At 54.3% G+C, this 19,019-nt stretch overlaps 1 protein-coding gene across 2 annotated transcripts; it reads left to right on the top strand.

Moving 5' to 3' along the window:
• Nucleotides 1-442: 442 nt before the first annotated feature.
• Carmil3 (capping protein regulator and myosin 1 linker 3) lies at nt 443-17,093 on the top strand. Of its 2 annotated transcripts, XM_051195678.1 has the most exons (40): nt 443-509; nt 2,039-2,133; nt 2,386-2,436; nt 2,528-2,587; nt 2,665-2,780; nt 2,955-3,052; nt 3,305-3,375; nt 3,474-3,547; nt 3,768-3,843; nt 3,922-4,010; nt 4,536-4,630; nt 4,852-4,938; nt 5,140-5,249; nt 5,391-5,468; nt 5,952-6,028; nt 6,102-6,206; nt 6,298-6,367; nt 6,826-6,907; nt 7,005-7,101; nt 7,248-7,302; nt 7,380-7,552; nt 7,759-7,827; nt 8,010-8,103; nt 8,209-8,307; nt 8,646-8,774; nt 8,928-9,041; nt 9,466-9,641; nt 10,383-10,470; nt 10,592-10,726; nt 10,982-11,045; nt 11,351-11,559; nt 12,040-12,140; nt 12,743-13,058; nt 13,374-13,502; nt 14,439-14,505; nt 14,609-14,698; nt 15,938-16,056; nt 16,182-16,362; nt 16,537-16,656; nt 16,777-17,093. In XM_051195678.1, exons 1-40 carry the CDS (start codon nt 470-472, stop codon nt 16,800-16,802), a joined length of 4,125 nt encoding a protein of 1,374 aa, XP_051051635.1. In that variant the 5' UTR covers nt 443-469; the 3' UTR covers nt 16,803-17,093. The 2 variants fall into 2 exon arrangements, with proteins under 2 accessions (XP_051051635.1, XP_051051634.1); XM_051195677.1 differs by lacking the exons at nt 14,609-14,698; nt 15,938-16,056; nt 16,182-16,362; nt 16,537-16,656; nt 16,777-17,093 and having other exon boundaries at nt 12,037-12,140; nt 14,439-14,573.
• Nucleotides 17,094-19,019: the final 1,926 nt, after the last annotated feature.

The following is a 19,019-nucleotide window of genomic DNA, read 5'->3' as shown; positions in this document are numbered from 1 at the left end:
GCGGGGCCATACAAGAATGACCCGGGGAGGGGGTACCAAGGCACATAAACAAAGAAATAGAAGGTTCTGCTCCGTGTGGCCGAGGTGTGGGTAACACGGCAAGTGAAAACGCTGCACCCCGCCCCTGAGCTAGCTCGGACAGCAGGCGCCGCGCTCTGGGCTCCTCACGAGGTAGCCCGCGGGAGGGGTCGTCGCGAGCGCGCGCGGGGTCTCACGCGGCTCGGAAGCTCAGCGCGCATGCCCCATTGGCCAACTCTCGGGGAGGGGCGGGAGACCCGGCGCTCAGTAGCCGGGGGGAGGAGCGCTCGCGCAGCCGCCCCTGACGGGAGCGGGCTCAGCCGCTACTGCAGCGCTCAGCAACGGGCCCTGCCGGAGCCGGGACTAGCATGTGCGGCGCCTCTCGGGAGGCGGCGGCGGCGGCTCCTCTGCAGCAGCAGCAGCAGCAGCAGCAGCAGCAGCGGCGGCCGCCATGGCCAAGGCCAGCGTGGAGCTCACCCGCGAGCTGCAAGGTACGAGGTTGCCTTCATCTCCGGACACCCGGTCCGCGAGCATCCAGACCCAGTGCTTCCCTGCGGTACACCCCAGCCCGGCGCCTCCCGCCCCCTCACGCATCCTCGCTCTTAGGCAGTCCCTTCCTCTGCATCTCAGTCTCAGCTTTGCTTTCCGTGGAGCATCCTTCTCTGCCCCACTCGCCTCACCCTATCAGAACCTTCCTGTCCCGGAGCCGCCCGTCCCGTTCTTCGGTGACAGGTGCAGTTCCTTGGCGCTCTTGGGGGCTGATTCTCAGCGCTCTTGACCCACCCCTCCGCAAGGCATCCAGTCTTCCTTCCCTCCCGAGAGTCCCAGCTTTCCCCCACCCTCGCCGGGCGGGGCCAGGCGTTGGGAGCTGCCCCTGGTCCTGACTGCTGCTTATCTCAACACCCTCCCTCCTCCCAGCCCCGCCCCGGAACTGGCCCTGGAGAGGCCCCTACGAGCCTTGCAGCGCCCTGGCCAGTGGGGCAAAGGAGGGAATCAGGGCAGAGGCCCTAGACTGAAGCTAACACCAAGAGCAGGTTTTCTGAGACTCGTCTCCCATAGTCCCCGTCCCAACCTGCCCCCTTCTCTTTACCCACACCTCTAGACCTCTATGGATCAGTGATTCTAAGACCTCTCTCTAATCCCACTCCCCGCAGCACTGCTACAACCCTGATCTTCAAAGGCAGGAGCACAGGCTAGCCCATGCAGAAAGCAGGACTCTCAAGGATATTCAGAGTGCTATTGCACTCCGGAGATCTCTCACACCTACACATGCATGCACTTAGAAGCACAATCATGAGATGTGTGTACATACATCTTAAAGAAACTGTGCCTCCACCACATATAGGCACGCTCTTTCCTCATGTTAACACGCGTGCACGCACGCGCGCGTGCGCACACGCACACACACGCACACACTCACACAGTGGGGTAATTGGATGGTTCTGTTAGAAGCTGGCTGGGTATAGGCTCATTGAGGCATTAAATCTTTCTCTTATCCCACCCTCCATACAGATACTGTCTGGCACTATGCCCCTTTCATATGCAAGCCAGCACTCATTCACACTCTCTGTCCCCACTAATGTCATATTCAGATTCCCTGGCGTCATCAGAAGACAAGCATGCAGCCATAGTAAAAAGCAGATTCTCATGCCCAGACCACCTAGGGTGTAGTCAGGGGACATTCCCACACCCATCCCCAGCTCCACACATACACACTGACTCACTGTGTATGTTGATGGTTGCTGTGCACATGGGTGGGGAAAATCCTTCACACCTTCAGAAGTGTAAGATACATGCTCCCACAGACACTGTCATTCAACAACTGTCCCCTGACCAGGGGACACTGGGACCAGAGTTTTCTCCTTACTGTCACCCAGAAAGGGAAAGTCTCTGCCCCATACCTCTCTATCCAGTACCTACTTGCTTCTGTTTCTCACCTCTCATCTGCCCCTTCTTCTCTGGAGAGTGGGGTGGGGGAAGGAGGTAAGAGAAGTTCTAAGCAGGCCCTACCCATCTGCAGACAGCATCCGGAGATGCCTGAGCCAGGGAGCTGTACTCCAGCAGCATCGTGTGAAACTGGAGACAAAACCCAAGAAGTTTGAGGACCGAGTGCTGGTGAGAGCGTTGGTCTCAGGGGAAGAGGAGATGTGCAAGGGCAGCTAGCTTTAGGAACTGGGCAAGAGAAACAGTTGGGGGTGGTGCTGAAGGGGCAACGCCTAAGGGAGAGGGCAGAACCAGACTGGGCTGAGGTAGAAGAGCTGAAGGTCGGACAGGAGAAATGCAGGGGGTGGGGTGCCTTGGAGCAGAACCAAGGAGCTAAAAGGGGGCCAAGAGGCTACCCTGAGCTGTTGATGCTCTCTTCTGCAGGCCCTGACCTCCTGGCGCCTCCACCTTTTCCCCCTTAAAGTTCCTGCCAAGGTAAGTAACCTAAGGAGTGGGGGATGCCTGGCATGCTCCTTTAGAGTCTAGTGACCTCCCACCCACCACCATCCCCACCCGTGCCCCACAGGTGGAGAGCTCATTCAATGTCCTGGAGATCCGTGCCTTCAACACACTCAGTCAGAACCAGGTGAGCACCAGGCCTCAGGCCGCTACTGGGCCAATTAGGTGAAGGCGTGGATAGCTGAGGTTCTCCCTCCCCCTCAGATCCTGGTGGAGACTGAACGTGGCATGGTGAGCCTAAGGCTGCCATCAGCTGAGAGTGTGGACCAGGTGACACGGCATGTGAGCTCTGCCCTCTCCAAGGTCTGCCCTGGCCCGGGGTGAGTGGCAGATAAGGGGTCTCCCAAAGGTTTGGACTACAGGCAGGTCTCTCCTTGCTATTAGTCTGGGCTCCCAGGACAAGAATGCTATCTCCATGGAGACCCCACACTGTAATCCAGGGGGAACTGAGAGCCTCTTGTACCTCTCTCTGGAATGATTTGTTCATCTTCCAGGTGTTTGATCCGACGTGGAAATGCAGACACCCCAGAGGGGCCCCGAGACACATCTCCCAACTCTGAAACTTCCACATCCACCACTCACAGTGTGTGTGGTGAGCAGGGGCAGACATGAGAATGTGGGTCTTGGAGCATCCTACCCCTATCCAGAACCCTCTATGCATGGGCTTTGCTTGAAGGGCCTTTGCCTGTCCTGAGGACCTCAGTCTCTTGGACCTCAGGAGGTGTATGGCATGGAAGGAACCTAGGACACTAGCACATGCAATGACCTTGACCATACCTTGAAGCCCAAGCCCATTTCCCATCCCCCTCAACAACACAGAACCAGCCCATCTCCTGCCCTGCAGGTGGCTTCTCCGAGACCTATGCTGCCCTGTGTGACTACAATGGACTACACTGCCGTGAAGAGGTGCAATGGGTGCGTTGGGCAAGGACTTGGCAGGGGATAGGTGGGGTCCAGAGGGAGGGGCAGAGGAGGGGGCTGAAGCAGACATGAGCCACTCCCACCTCTCCAAGGATGTGGACACCATCTACCATGCTGAGGATAACCGAGAGTTCAATCTTTTGGATTTCAGCCACTTGGAGAGCCGGTAAGCAGACGGGCAGAAACTTAACCCCCAAATTCCCAGCCTCAGCCTTGCCCTTCTCAGGTTCCCCTTCTGGGCCTACCCACAGCCCCTGCTTTACCCCTGAAATTCCAACCCCACTGCCATCCACCCATCTAGCTGTCCCCGGCCCAACCGTCCCAGTCTTAGTCTCTTCATTCTTGCCCTAGTTCATCCTTTCTTGTCCTATCCAATATCTACCCAGAGATTTGGCCCTGATGGTGGCAGCCCTGGCCTACAACCAGTGGTTCACCAAACTCTCCTGCAAAGACTTGAGACTGGTAAGAACGAGGACTTGGGGGAGGGGGACAGAGTAGTGTTCTTCTTGGCTCCTGATTGCAGGACCCCTCTGTCCTCAGGGCTCAGAAGTGCTAGAACAGGTGCTACATACCCTCAGCAAGTCGGGAAGCCTGGAAGAGCTGGTGCTGGACAATGCTGGGCTTAAGACGTGAGGCCAGGCTCCTGTGTGGGCAGTACTTTGTTCATATAGTCTTAGAGTCCCAGAACAGCAGAGTATGATGAGGCCCTGGGCTACTTCATCTAGCTCCTCACTCTGTAGAGGAGGCTGATGCTTAGGCAGGCACAAAGCAAGCCAGGGGTCAAACTGGGACTCACACCTCAACCCTGATGTCCCAGTTCCTGATTTATCCCCAGCACACACTTCGCGTCCCATCAACTTCCAAGCAGGGTGGGCTGCTCCAGGTTCGGGAGCCCAAAGCTGGGCTTTGCCTCAGCAGGTCTTTCTGAGGTGTGGAATGGCCATAGATATGGAATCAATATGTAGCCCCACCTTCCACCTCCCAGGAGCTCCTACTCGAAAATCTCCCTGGTCAGCCCCAAGTTGCTCCTCTGTCACAGGGACCTCTAACATTATAGCCCCCAGCCAGATGGGCAGACAGGAGATGGGAGGGCAGCCAGGGGCTGGAGACTTGGGGCTCAGCTCAGGTCAAATCCTTCCTCCCCTTCCCTGAAGGGACTTTGTCCAGAAGCTGGCCGGGGTGTTTGGGGAGAACGGGAGCTGTGTGCTGCATGCCCTCACTCTGTCCCACAACCCCATCGAGGACAAGGGTGAGCCCTAGCCCTGAATCCTATCCCCACTGCAATGCAGACCCTTACCCCAGCCCAGAGCCCAACCTAGGTTGAATAGGGCCTTTGCAGCCTGAGGGTTGCCCCAACCCCAAGCACCTCCATCCTTGACCCCAGGCCTACACCCAACTCTAGCCCCATCCTGACCACACAGTATGTACCCACTAACAGCCATTCACCAGCCCACTTTCTCCACTCCCCAGGGTTCCTGAGTCTGAGCCAGCAGCTCCTCTGCTTCCCTACTGGCCTCACCAAACTGTGCCTGGCCAAGACTGCCATTTCCCCTCGAGGTACTCACACCAGGACCCCTGGCCTCTGACCCTTCTTGAATGCTGCTTGAGATACTGAGCCCTAGGGGGTAACCACTCACTCACACACCATCCCAGGGGTTGGGACAGGGGAAAGAGTCACTGGGAAGTGGGGGAACCGCATATATTAAGAGGATGAAGTGGAGATGGGGGCCAACCCAGCCCAGTGCCCGCTGTGTTCAGGGCTCCAGGCACTGGGCCAGACCTTCGGGGCCAATCCAGCCTTTGCTAGTTCCCTTCGATACCTGGATTTGAGCAAGAATCCTGGGCTGCTTTCCACAGATGAGGCCAATGTGAGTCCATGGAATGTAGCCTCAACCACCTACAAAGCATGCTTGGGAGTGGGGGGTGGAGGGGGAGACTTCTATCCTATGGCTCCTAAGGGTGGGGAGATGCTACCACACCTTTTCCTTCCTCTACCCTTTCTTCCTCAGGCCCTCTATAGTTTCCTGGCCCAGCCCAACGCCTTGGTACACCTGGATCTGTCAGGGACTGACTGTGCTGTTGACTTGGTGAGGGGTTAGGTGATGGAAGAATCTAGAGAGTTTGAAAAAAGTGAGGGCAGAGGGGGCCTTCCATCTCACCCTCCCTTCCTGAGTACAGAGATGGGCAAAGCCACAAGGGTGACTTCAGGTTCATCCATAGTGTATGCTGTGTGCACTTTGTCCAGATCACAAGATCATGCTGGGTTTGCCTAAAAATAGACCCTCACTCCAATCCTGACACAGAGCTATGTCCACTAGCAGAAAAGGACATGTCCCCTACCTTGAGAAAAAGCTCCTGGAAGCCAGCAGTGGCCCTGTTTTTACCAATACTGCCTGTGAGTCTCTCTGTAGCCCTTCCTCCCTTCCACAGAAGAGCAAGCTGGGTCTTGAAGAAGCTGAGTGAGCTTCTCGATGGAGGTTTCAGAGAGAGAGATGCCAGAGCGTGATGGGGGTGGGAAGGGCATGAGTGCCCTTCCCAGATCTTTTAAGACCCGCCGTGTCTCTCCACAGCTTCTGGGCGCCCTACTTCATGGCTGCTGCTCCCACCTCACCTACCTCAACCTGGCTCGGAACAGCTGCTCCCACAGGTGGGGGAGGAGGCAGGGAGGAGTAAGTACGCTTGTCCGCAGCCCTCCCACACTGACTCTGAGGTCTCCACAGGAAGGGCCGGGAGGCCCCGCCAACCTTCAAGCAATTCTTCAGCAGCGCATACACCCTGACTCACGTCAACCTGTCGACCACAAGGCTGCCCCTGGAGGCCCTCAGGTTGGGTGGGTGAAGAGTTGGGGGCTGCCCAGGGGAGTCATGGAAGTGTGGGGGAGCGATAAAAGTAGGTCTCCTGACCTTCCTACTGCAGGGCACTGCTTCAGGGCCTGTCCCTCAATAGTCACCTCAGCGATCTGCACCTGGACCTTAGCAGCTGTGAGGTGAGCTCTGTTCCTGTCTCCGAGCCATCGTCCCAGACACACACACACACAGAGAGAGAGAGAGAGAGAGAGAGAGAGAGAGAGAGAGAGAGAGAGAGAGAGGGAGCAGAGTGAAAACCAGTCTCTGTCCTGACCACCCCGCTTTCCCTCTCAAACTGGCCCTCCAAGTTCAGGCTCTAGTAATCTGTGCCCCTAAAGCTTTGGGTGGCAGATACCAGACTTGCCCAGCAGAGGGCAGGAGCAAGCTGCCTTCAGAGCAATGGTTTTTGACTAAGGGATGAGGAAACCCACAGGGATGGGTACCGTGTAGAGTGGTCTCCCCGATTTTACACCCAAGGCCGGGTATGACTCTTAAGTCCTTGAGAGACTAGTATGATATCTAAGAACTAAACATGTCCATCCCCTACTCATCCATCACCCCTTCTCTGCCTTTTACCACCTTCATTCCCTCCCTGCAGCTCCGCTCAGCAGGAGCCCAGGCCTTGCAGGAGCAGCTGGGGGCTGTCACCTGTATAGGCAGCCTAGATCTGTCTGACAATGGTGAGTAAGACTACTCCTTGAGCATAGGGGTGAAGCCCTGAGGAAACTTCCATTAGCCTTGGGCCTCAAGGCCAGGAGTCTCCTGTCTGCTGAACAGGGTTTGACTCAGACCTCCTGACACTGGTGCCTGCACTTGGCAAGAACAAGTCCCTCAAGCACCTGTTCCTAGGAAAGAACTTCAATGTCAAGGCCAAGTGAGCCCCATCCTGTGCCCTCAGACCCTGTTCCCACCATCCATCACTCCCTGTGGCTTACTGTATTCCCTCCAGCCACACTTCTCCTCCTCCAATACCATGCCCTGGTCCCCCTCCCCTCCTGCTCTGACCCCAACTCCCTGCAGGACCCTGGAAGAGATCCTTCATAAGCTGGTGCAGTTGATCCAGGAAGAGGACTGTGTGAGTGGTCGGGACTAGGAGGGAGCTTCGGGTGGGTGGTGGTAAAGCCTGACCCCAACCTCCATTTGCCTACTCAGTCCCTGCAGTCATTATCCGTGGCCGACTCCAGATTGAAGCTTCGTACCAGCATCCTTATCAATGCCTTGGGCAGCAACACCTGCCTGGCCAAGGTGGATCTGAGTGGCAACGGCATGGAGGATATCGGGGCCAAGATGCTATCCAAGGCGCTGCAGATCAACTCTTCCCTCAGGTGAAGCCCCATCTCCACCCTTCCACCTAGACCCCCAACCTGCTGACAGGTGCATATTTTCCCCTTTTGGCCTCCACATCCTCCATTTGGGGAACTGTATCCGAGTCAGCCTCATTATCAGGGAAGAGGGGGCTCCAAGAAGTTTCCACTCTGGCCTTTCCTGAGGACCCAGAGAAAGTGGTAACAGCTATGACCACCCTCCCCAGAACTATCCTATGGGACCGGAACAATACATCTGCTCTGGGCTTCCTGGACATTGCAAGGGCGCTGGAGAGGTGAGTGGACCAGGCTTCTGTCCTGATGCAGGCCCCAGCCTCCCTGTGCCAGGACAAGGAATAAAGCACCCTAGGTACATCCCCGTTCCCAGACCTGTGGCATGGGGAGAGAGTGAGCAAGAGGAGGCTGAGGGGCTCCTCTCTTTACTGTCTCCCCACCTAACTGCACTATCATTTCACAGCAACCACACACTGCGTTTCATGTCCTTCCCTGTGAGCGACATCTCTCAAGCCTACCGCAGCGCCCCTGAGCGCACAGAGGATGTGTGGCAGAAGGTGAAGGGCAGTTCCTCCCCCCCCCCCCCTCCGCAGGATGAAGACGGCGGGGGCAGAGGCAGTCCACATCCTCAACCCTGACCCTTCCCACTCTATCTTCTCTAGATCCAGTGGTGCCTGGTGAGAAACAACCACTCCCAGACATGCCCTCAGGAGCAAGCCTTCAGGCTACAGCAAGGCCTGGTGACCAGCAGCGCCGAGCAAGTAAACATTTCCCTCCCAGGAACATGGGGCATGCAGGGGACAGATGCCATGTGCTGAAGCACACAGATGGGCATCACATGGTGCCCCAAATGGACTGAGCAAAAAAGACACTATGATTATGGGCCCCCCCCCAAATATACGCAGGCAAATAACAGCCACGGGGTAGCCTCAGCCCAGGGTTACAGAGGACTCCAGGGGCTCAACTAGGTATTCAGGAAGGGCATTCCTTCCAAGGAGAGAAGCCATGCAGAGGTATCACCACCACCACTGTAAGTGCTGGCGACATGACCCACGGGGTCTGACCTGAGACCCTGACACCCCCTGCCGCTGTACTCTAGATGCTGCAGCGGCTGTGCGGACGAGTACAGGAGGAGGTACGGGCCCTGAGACTGTGTCCCCTGGAACCTGTGCAAGATGAGCTGCTCTATGCCCGGGACCTCATCAAGGACGCCAAGAACTCCCGGGCGGTGAGCCCTTCACAGCCCCACCCTTCCCTACAGTCTGGAAGCCAAGAAGGCCACCCAATTCTAGAACAGCACTGCGCCATGAATCTATCCTCCTAGCCTGGGGACCTAGTGGGGCCCGATTCTGACCTCTAAAGAGAAACTTCTTCTTTTCAGCTGTTTCCCAGCCTCTACGAGCTGGGCCACGTGCTGGCCAATGATGGGCCCGTGCGGCAGAGACTGGAGTCGGTAGCCAGTGAGGTCTCCAAAGCTGTGGACAAGGAGCTTCAGGCAAGTTCTGAGAGAGGAAGGAGACCATTGGTGGGAGCCCAGCATTGACTAAAGCTGAAGGCAGAGCAAGGAGGCCAGAGGGTACAAAGGAAACAGGCTGCCCCGCACTCCCCTGTGCCTGCAACAAGATAGCCTTAGAATTATTTTTTTCTGTTAGCTGAAGCCTTGGATCCTGACCTCCAACCCCTTCCTTTCTCAGATTCTAATCTTCAGGCTGACTCCCCTGTCAGTATGGTAGGGTGGAGGGGCACTGAGCAAGGCAGAGAACCCCGAGTATCCAAGGCTGACACTAATGGCTGTGTGACCTTGGTTAGGTCCCTCCGTCTCACCGTGGGGAAGTAGACAGATGGGCTGAAGACCTCCACTTGGTACTATCCCTGATCCTTCCCTGCCTGGGGCTCTGGCTTTCCTCCTTACTCATTAGGTGATTCTGGAGTCCATGGTCAGCCTAACACAGGAGTTATGCCCTGTGGCCATGCGGGTAGCAGAAGGGCACAACAAGATGCTGAGCAATGTGGCAGAACGTGTCACTGTGCCCAGGAACTTCATCCGAGGAGCGCTGCTGGAGCAGGCGGGACAAGACATTCAGAACAAGCTGGAGTGAGAGGCACAGGGTGGGGTGGGATGAGGCTGGATTTGGCCCAGAGCACTTAGGGAGTTTGGAACTCTCAGCGATGAATAATGAATGGATAACCTTCCATTACAAGGGATAAATCTTCAGCCGCTGCAGCCATGCTATTTAGGATCTGACTGGTGTTTGCCCTAGAAACCAGGGTGCTGTGATGGGGCACAAGGGTATTCCATAGATAGTCACATATTCCCATGACCTACACATATGCCAGGAATTAACCTCTGAAAGTAAAACACAGCCTCTTAGAGAGATAGACAAAGAAACGTATGTAAGACAGGAATATGAATATGCTCCCTTCTTCCTAAGTGGCATCACCAACTTCATTTCACTTGGGTGCAGGCACCAGCAGTCACTAACGCAAGGGAGAGTTAGTATATGTATTGTGAAACAGCCAGCTCAAGGCTTGCGAGCACCCACTGTACCTAGCTCTGTGCCCCTGGAGCTCCTGACCTGGAGCCTCCTTGTTCCTCCTCCTTCAGTTCCTCTTTGTCCATACACACCCAAGCTGAAATGATCGCTATCTGGGTCCTGCACATGCATTTGTGGAGATATGGCTATACTGGACCTGGACCCAAGGTGCAGCCAGTAGCAACGATGCGCTCTGTAGGCAGACAGGCCACCTAGTCTGTTCTTAGGCATCTGGGGAAAGAAGGGGTGGAGACCCAGGGGTCAGGCATTAAGTAACTGAACAGCTCCACTTATACCTACAGTGAGGTGAAGCTCTCCGTTGTCACTTACTTGACCAACTCCATCGTGGATGAGATCCTGCAGGAGCTGTACCACTCTCACAAGAGCCTGGTAAACACTCTGAGCCCCGGTGGACCCTTCCCTCGGCCCTGTGCCATCCTGTCCCTTGCCTCCAGGGTCATGGGAGTGTGCAGGTTCCTGGGATCCTGTATTAATGCCTGTCATTCCTCAGGCCCGACACCTGACCCAGCTAAGAACACTGTCAGATCCACCAGGAGGAGCAAGTCAAGGGCAAGATCCATCTTCCCGAGGCAGAGGCAGGAACCACGACCATGAGGACACAGATGATGAACTTGGGACCAACATCGTGAGCCTCATCTTCCCACTGCTTTTTCACCTGAGTCCTCTCTTGAACCTGTGGAATGCCGCCCCTCATTTCTCTGAAGTCCACTCCACCTCACTATGTTCAGCCTCTCCTCCACCCCAGTCCAGACCTTACCCTTCCCTCCCTCCAGATCCTCAGCCACCCGAGGCAGGATGGATTCTAAAGCAAGGGCTTTGAGGGAAGGGGTGAGAGAATTCAAGCAAGGGTTTGGCCTACTTTTTATCTCCATTTCTGCAGGACACTATGGCCATCAAAAAGCAGAAACGCTGCCGGAAGATCCGGCCAGTGTCTGCCTTCATCAGTGAGTCTACAGCCTCAGTCCAGTGGGTCTCAACCTGTGGGTTACAGCCCTTTTGGGGGTCAGACAACTCTTCCAAGGGATCACCTAAGACCATCTGAAAACACAGATGTTTACCTTATGATTGACAACAGTAGTAACAAAATTAGTTACAAAGTAGCAACAAAAATACTTTGATGGTGGGGAGTTTCCACAGCAAGAGGAACTGTGTCAAAGGAAGGTTGAGAACCACTGCTCCTTGCCTGTCTTTCCTGTGCCTGTCCATCCTGAGTCTCCTGTTAGTCCTCATAACATTGTTGTATCCACAGGCGGGAGCCCTCAGGACATGGAAAGCCACCTGGGAAGCCTGGGCATCCCTCCTGGCTGGTTCTCAGGACTTGGAGGCAGCCAGACCACCCCAAGTGGCTCCTGGGAAGGTCTATCCGAGCTACCTACTCACGGCTATAAACTAAGACATCAAACACAAGGGAGACCTCGGCCTCCCAGGACCACCCCACCAGGACCTGGCCGGCCCAGTGTAAGTTCCAAAAGGCCTGACAAAAGAACCAGCTTGCTGGCACTGCCAGAGCAGGGCTCTACACTTTAGGACCCAGATTGACAAGAGCCAGAAAATGCTTGATAAGAAATCTGTCTTGTGTATGTGTGTTTGATGACATAAACCTATAGTCACAGCTACTCAGGAGGCTGAGTCATGAGGGTCACTTGACCCCATTAAGTTCACAACCAGCCTGGACAATATAGTGAGACATTCCTCTCCATCTGAAAAAGAAAGGGGGTGGGGGATGAGGAGGAAAGGAAGGAAAAGGGGAGAAGGGATAAACCTATTTTGCCAGGTAGTGACCATGACATTTTGGTGATGGATAAATTTGAGACCCTCTAAGCTTAGGAAATGTCCTGGTGAACTGAAGTCTAAACTTTCATGGGACCATGTCCAATGGGGAAAGTCCTGGAAAGATCTCAGAAGTGGGCTTCCTGAGTCTGACTTTCCTCCCAGCAGGTACCAGTAGCTGGGCCTCGGCAGGAGAATGGGATGGCCACCCGCCTAGATGAGGGGCTGGAGGACTTCTTCAGCAGAAGGGTTATGGATGAAAGCTCCAGGTATGAGGCAGACTCCCCACCCTCAGCAGGCCACAGGCTCTGTGAGGGTTCCTTTGTCCTCCAATTCCCAGGGGAGTCTCTCCAACAACAGGGCCCCCTGGCTGCTGTCTCTGGGGAATTTCCCTGCATCCTCACCCTAACCCACCCATCCTCTAGCTCCCAGGTCTCTGAATCCCCCTCGGGGTGGCTGAAAAGTATGGAGCCATTATTTATTGCTGGTTGGGGTCTGGGGATAGAGACAGGTCAGGGGTGACAGGCTACAGATGAGGTGCAGTTTAGTAATGTGAGACCCTCTGCGGTTTCTGTCACTGCATGCAGATTCCCCTGGGACTGTACAAAAGCAGTGTCATTTGGGGAAGCTGAAAGAAGGAATTATGGGAGGGGATCTGGGAAAGTAGAGCCACTTTGGGTTCAAGAGGCCACTGATGGTTTATGAAAGAAAGCCAGGACAGCATTCCCTGCCTGAGCGCCAGGCTGCAGTGCTGAAGAGACTAGGTAGGGGAGGAAGTGGGACACTTGTCACACTTAGAATGGACCAGTGCCAGCTCCACCTTAAGCCCTGCATCTGGTACTTGTCACCAACCCACCCCAACTCTGCCCAGCTACCCCCGGACTCTGAGAACCATGCGGCCTGGCCTCTCGGGGCCACCACTGCCTCCACTCCAGAAGAAGAGGCGACGAGGCCTGTTTCACTTCCGCCGGCCCCGGAGCTTCAAGGGGGACAGGGGACCAGGGTCCCCCACGGCTGGACTCCTCCTTCCTCCACCCCCACCTCCACCCCCAACTCAGGAGAGCCCTCCCAGCCCAGACCCCCCAAGCCTTGGCAATAACTCGTCTCCTTGTTGGAGCCCAGAGGAGGAGAGCAGCCTTCTTCCTGGACTTGGAGGGGCCCGGGGATCTGCCCTCGGCAAGAAGATGGTAAGTGAGGCAGAAGTGGCATAGTCTCCCTTTCCCCTGGCCCACACATGGCCCACTCCTGATCCTAGCCCACCCTTCACGGGAAAATGCTGGGACTCAGGGCTCTGGAGAACACTGGTATTCAAACTTCCTTTTGAGAACGACCCAGAACATGCCGTACATAGATGAAGATGTTAGAAGAATTTCCCCTATAGGCAGGGTAGGGCCTCCCCCAGAGCTGGAGTCTCACTGAGGCATCTGACCTCCCCACAAGGCCCTTGCTGCCTAGAAAGCCTTTCATGCCTCTCATGCCTTTAACAAGAGATTTTGTTCTAGGGCACAGAGAGGTTGGAGCCAGGGGAGGGCGCCCCAGCCCCTGGGACAATGCAGCAACCAAGGGTACATGGTGTTGCCCTCCCTGGCTTAGGAAGAACCAAAGGCTGGAGCTTTGATGGAAAACGAGAGGTGAGGGGGGCTTGGGGTGGCAAATGTAGTCCCATGGGCTCCTTCTAACAACCCACTTCCCTTAACCCTGGTTGTCAGTAGACAAAGTGGGCAGGCATCTAACATGCAATCCAGGACTCACTCTACCTGTTAGAGCAGGGTTTCCCAACACCTTTGGATGACCCTTTCACATGGGTCGCATATCAGAGATGCTGCATATCAGACATTTATATTACAATTCATAACAGTAGCAAAATTACAGTAATGAAATAGAAACAAAAATAATTTTATGCTTGGTGTCATCACAACATGAAGAACTGTATTAAAGGGTTGCAAGCATTAGGAAGTCTGAGAATCACTGTATTAGAGTTTGTAAAACATAGGAAAGGTCATAAAAATACTTGCCTTTGGATTACTGTTTCCGAAATGTCTGTAGCTTGTGTTGCAGCCAGTGATTGATTTTTACCTCATTCATGAGCACTTAGTTAGAATTTCCACAGTATTTTTATTTAAATCAGCTCACCTCTTCAAATTTAGTCTGGACCTAACCATGATCATCTTTAAAATCACAGGCATTCTGCAAGACCCATTTTCTTCTACAACACATAACATTAAGATAGCAGTGTGGTTCCGGGCAGTGGTGGTGCACACCTTTAATCCCAGCACTCGGGAGGCAGAGGCAGGCAGATCTCTGTGAGTTCGAAGCCAGCCTGGTCTACAGAGTGAGTTCCAGGACAGCCTCCAAAGCCACAGAGAAACCCTGTCACGAAAAACCAAAAATAAAAGATAGCAGTGTGCTCACTGGTGTAACCCTCCTTATGCTCTTCGGGAACAAAGTCTGAGCACCTAGGAACTAGTAACTTGTGACTGACAGGAGCCTCTAGGGCAGAAGCTCCTTGTCAGCTGCTGTCTCCGTGTGGTGACTTTTCTTACAACCTGACTCAACTGTCCTTTTAGGGCACAGGCCCAGACCAGGAGGACAGCACCCAGGCTTGGCAGAAGCGGCGATCTTCAGATGATGCAGGCGAGGCTGGTTACCCTCGCTCCTTTAGCCCCTCTCTCATCGATATCTCCTAATTCCCGCATCCCTTTTCCCCTTCTGCTTCACATCCCCTCCCCCATTCCAGGGCCTGGAGCCTGGAAGCCACCGCCACCCCCACAAAGCTCCAAGCCAAGCTTCAGCGCCATGCGCAGGGCAGAGGCCACATGGCACATAGGTATGTAAAGCCTTTTCTTGGCCAACAGCACTGAAAGTTCAAAGAACCAAAAACTATGTCCCCACCACACTGGGGAATTTTCAGCCAAGGGGAGGTAGTGGGAAGTCAACACTGTGGACGTGTTTAAAGATATTTACAGAGATACATCCAAAAAAGGACCAACAGCCTAATCCAAATCCGGGCTCTGCAGAGCACAGGTAGATTCAGCAGGGTTAAGCGGATGTGAAAATGCTTTTGTGGATACTTCTAAGGAATTCTCTGAGACAGGTGGCACCCTGTCAGAAGATACCCTCTATCAGTGAGGCCTTGCTCCAAGCCTTAGCTGGGAGAAGGCTGGTCCAGCCACCAGCCAGTGCAGCCAGCCAGTGTTGGCTATGCCGGCCTCTTCAAACACTGCCACCCTACATATCAGCCTGCCCTCAGAGTCTCAGAGGAATGCTGCATAGAAGAGGCAGTATTGAGCATAGTCCCACTTTTATGATTGGGGAGTGGGGAAGGCAGTCTTTCGTAGTGTCACATGTCCCTCCTTCTGGGTTAGAGGACCTGAAGTCACCCTATGAAGGCACTGAAGAAAAGCATCATCAGCTCAGTTTCCCAAAGGCCTGGGATAAGGCTCCTGGTGGAATCAACGCAGACCAAATCTCCCTAGAGACCCAGAAGCCCCCCCCCATTCCTACTCCTAGGCTAGGGCATAGAGCCAGAGATAAAAGATGAGCAGGCAGGCCTGGTTTGGGGGCTACCTACGCCCCGTTGTCTCATCCTGTTCCTTTCTGTCCTTTCCCCTCCTTCTCATGTAGTGCTGGCATAAGGCTTGTCAGTACCCATATGCCTACCGCATCCTCTGCCCAGTGTTGGGGGCAGGTCTACTCATTTTCCGTCCCTGGCACAGGCTAGATGTAGCATCCAAAGCAGGGCTTCATCCTTCATTTAGTAAAGCACAGTAGCCAGGTACTGTGCTGCACACTGAGGGACAAGCACAGCATCTGACAGGTACCCCACTTTCGTGCTCATGTGGCTTAAAGTCACAGGCGTGCACAAGAGGGCATCTCTCCTAAGGCTCTCCCTGTCCAAATCAGACTTGCAGACAGTGCTGGAAGTGCCAGGCTGCAGCCTTGGCAGGCCCCTAGGCCAGTGCAGCCTGAGATGAAAGTCCTGACCGTGCCTGGCATCATGGGAAGAGGAACAGGAGGCCTCTGGACAAAGCCTTTTCTGTAGCTTCTCCTGTCTCCCATTTCCCAGCTGAGGAGAGTGCCCCCAACCACAGCTGCCAAAGCCCTAGCCCAGCTTCCCAAGATGGAGAGGAAGAGAAGGAGGGAGCCTTATTCCCAGAGAGGACAGTCCCAGCTAGGAATGCCAAGGTGAGGGATGGAAGATGGCTGGGGAGGGCGTTTTGAAGACCTAGGCATGTCAGGGTGAAGGCCAGTTGTGGGTGGGGAGGGTCCTTTGAAGCATCAGAGACCCACCATCTTCCTTACTCTGCTAGCTACAGGAACCCCCCATAGGTCCACGTCCCCCTAAACCAGTGGCTGTGCCCAGGGGCCGCAGAGCCCCCCAGGCGCCAGGAGGCAGAGAAGAGCCTGAGACTGGCTGTGCTACCCCAGGAGTCAACAAGCCCCGGCTGAGACTGGGCTCACAACAAGACCAGGAGGAGCCAGAAGTACAAGGTCTGCCATCCTACCTGAGTGGGGGCTTGGGGGAGCCCTGGGGCTTTGGTCCCCACATCAGATCCCCTTCTGAAGCATGGGACGGGCACAAGCGACAACCAGGAGTCAAAGCCTGGATGAGCGCCCAGCGTGTGAGACCTCCTTGTGTGCCAGGCTTCCTGTGATTCATTTCAGGACCCTCTGATCTGGGCCGGCGAACGGCCCCCCTGAAACCCAAGAGAACAAGGCGAGCACAGTCCTGTGACAAACTGGAACCTGACCGAAGACGGCCGCCCGACCCCACCGGTGCCTGTGGTGAGACAACAGGTCCCCTTCCCACTGGTCTGTTGGACGTGGCAACCCTTGAAGCCCCAGCATTGGGTGGCTGGCTCTCTTTGCCCAGGAAACAGGGTTCCCTGGATTTGTCCCCAGCAGGAACCAGTGAGCCAGGAACAGACTGACAGCTGCTGAACACCCTCCCCAGCCTTCCTCGACATGTGCCTCATAAGGACTCAGGCCCCATCCGCCCCTGCTCCCCATCCCTTGCCAGCCCGTATCCTACAGGGCAGCACCCCTGAGTAGGCATAGGGGAGCAGAAGTGGGGACTGGAAGGGAGGGAGCAACCTGAAGCAGGGAGGCCCTCACACCTGCCTTGCCTCGCTCTGTAGAGAGCTTTGGGCAGAGGCTGTCTCTTCCCCTGGAGGAGGGTAGATCTCTGCCCCTCTATGCCCGGGGCCCTCTCCCCACTTGTATAGAATAAAAAAAAAAATCACTGTCTGTTTCTAGTTTCTGCTGTCACCCCTATACTTTGCTCCACTTCCCCCTCTTTCCACGAGCTCTCACGGTTTGGCCACAGTTGGGGGCAGTAAAGAACAGCTCACAGGTATGGGGCTGGGGTTCCAAGAGGAAAAGAGGGGGTAACAGGGCTGCTGACAAAGGATGACGAGCCATGGGCTCTGCAGAATCAGGCCTGTAAAGGGACTACTGTGACAGAGGACAACAGTGTTTTTCTGGCTCTTGGGCTTGTGATAGGATTAGACGATCCCGGGCAGTGTACCAGGGGAAGACTGGGAAACTTGTATGCATGTGTGTGTACATGTGTACACCTATGTTCACACATATGTTCACTAACATATTAAATGCTGAATTATCCTATGGGTACCCTTTTTAATATTTTGTTTCGTGTATATGTATGTGAACACACATGTCACAGCATTCATGTGCAGGTCAGAAGGTAATTTGTGGGAATCAGTTCTCTCCTACTATCTGTGTCACCAGGATCAAACCCAGGTCCTCAGGCTTACTGGCAGCGGCCTTTTCCTGCTAAGCCATCCACAGCCTCCTTTAAATAGTCTTTTTTTTTTTACATGTATGAATGTTTTGTCTGAATGTATGTATGCATGCATGCATGCATGATTGGCACCTGTAGGGGCTAAAAGAAGGCACCAGATCCCCCAGAACTGAGGTTACAGATGGTGTGAGCCACCATGTGGGTGCTGGAAATCCAACCCAGGTCCCCTGCAAGAACAAGTGCTCTAAACCACCGAGTCTTCACTGCAGCCCCTGTAGATACTACTTTTTAACTCTATGGTTAATGTATGTGTATGGGTGCTGTGCCTCTGGGTGTGTCTGTGCACTGTGTGCATGCATTGACCACAGAGGCAAAGAGGGCTTTGGCGTCCCTAGGACTGGAAGCAGTTCCATTGTGATCTGTATTGTTAGTTCTGGGAATTGAACCCATGTCCTTTGGAAGAGCATCCAGTACTAACTGCTGAACCTCTCTCCAGTCCCACCTGTGGATACTCTTAATAATCAAAAGTATCAACAGTAGAGTAGCTTACAGGGAACAGGTCTCTACAACATGAAAAGAAAATCAATACTTATGTTAATCATTTCTGGTACGTCCTAACAAATGTGATATTGAAATTCAGAGACACCCTCTGTGCCTCTCCCTCCAGCACCCTTCTGGATGCCTTCCCCACTCACCCAGATGGAAGCTTCCTTCCCTCATTATGCCTCTGTTCCACCTGCAGCATAATGTTCTGTGTCATACTTAACTGCATTTCATATTAGCATTTCTGTGTAGGTCCCTCTATTTCATATACATCTGCCTCCTTGGGAACAGGAGCTATGTCTTGCCCCTAGGCCTGGCACAATCTCTAGCACTCCGGGGGGGGTAGTTAATGAATGATTTCTACCTTAATAAATGAGCAGCTTAGGGGATAGAGATTGGAGGTATCCCTGTGAATGTGTTTGGGCACTCCTCCACTCACCACGCCCAAATCTCTCCCCATGCGGCTAGTAGCAAGTCCACAAACTGCTCACTTCCCCTGATCTCACTGAGAATGACTACTTCTGTTTCCTTAAGCTTTTTGTTCAGCCCCTCCCACAAGAATGTGGCCATAAGGGTTGAATGGGGGGGGGCTGTTGGGTACACTGTGGCGGTAGGAAGATGCCTTGAGAATCAATCTTTCTGGAAATGCACTAAGTGTGCAACCCTGCCCTCCAGGAATGTATGAATAGGATGAAAGCCTGTGCAATGTAATCGTATGCACATTCCGTATTTCCCCATGAAAGAGTAACTTGGGAACTGGATGTCATTTCCATGAGGTTCAGTGTGGTGCGTGGTGGTTTTTAAGGAGCATGTGGCTATCAACAGTCTGTTGTATCCAGGTTAG

This window comes from Phodopus roborovskii, unplaced genomic scaffold (genome assembly GCF_943737965.1).
Source record: "Phodopus roborovskii unplaced genomic scaffold, PHOROB, whole genome shotgun sequence".
Taxonomy (NCBI): Eukaryota; Metazoa; Chordata; class Mammalia; order Rodentia; family Cricetidae; genus Phodopus; species Phodopus roborovskii.
Note: the sequence above shows the minus strand (reverse complement) of the source record. Positions and strands in the feature narration are given on the sequence as shown.

Excerpts from the sequence above, each read along its gene's own strand:
- Carmil3 (XM_051195678.1), top strand. The coding sequence starts at position 470 with ATGGCCAAGGCCAGCGTGGAGCTCACCCGCGAGCTGCAAG. Across the intron at positions 3,548-3,767 it reads TTCAGCCACTTGGAGAGCCG|AGATTTGGCCCTGATGGTGG; the intron begins GTAAGCAGACGG and ends ATATCTACCCAG. Across the intron at positions 7,102-7,247 it reads AACTTCAATGTCAAGGCCAA|GACCCTGGAAGAGATCCTTC; the intron begins GTGAGCCCCATC and ends AACTCCCTGCAG.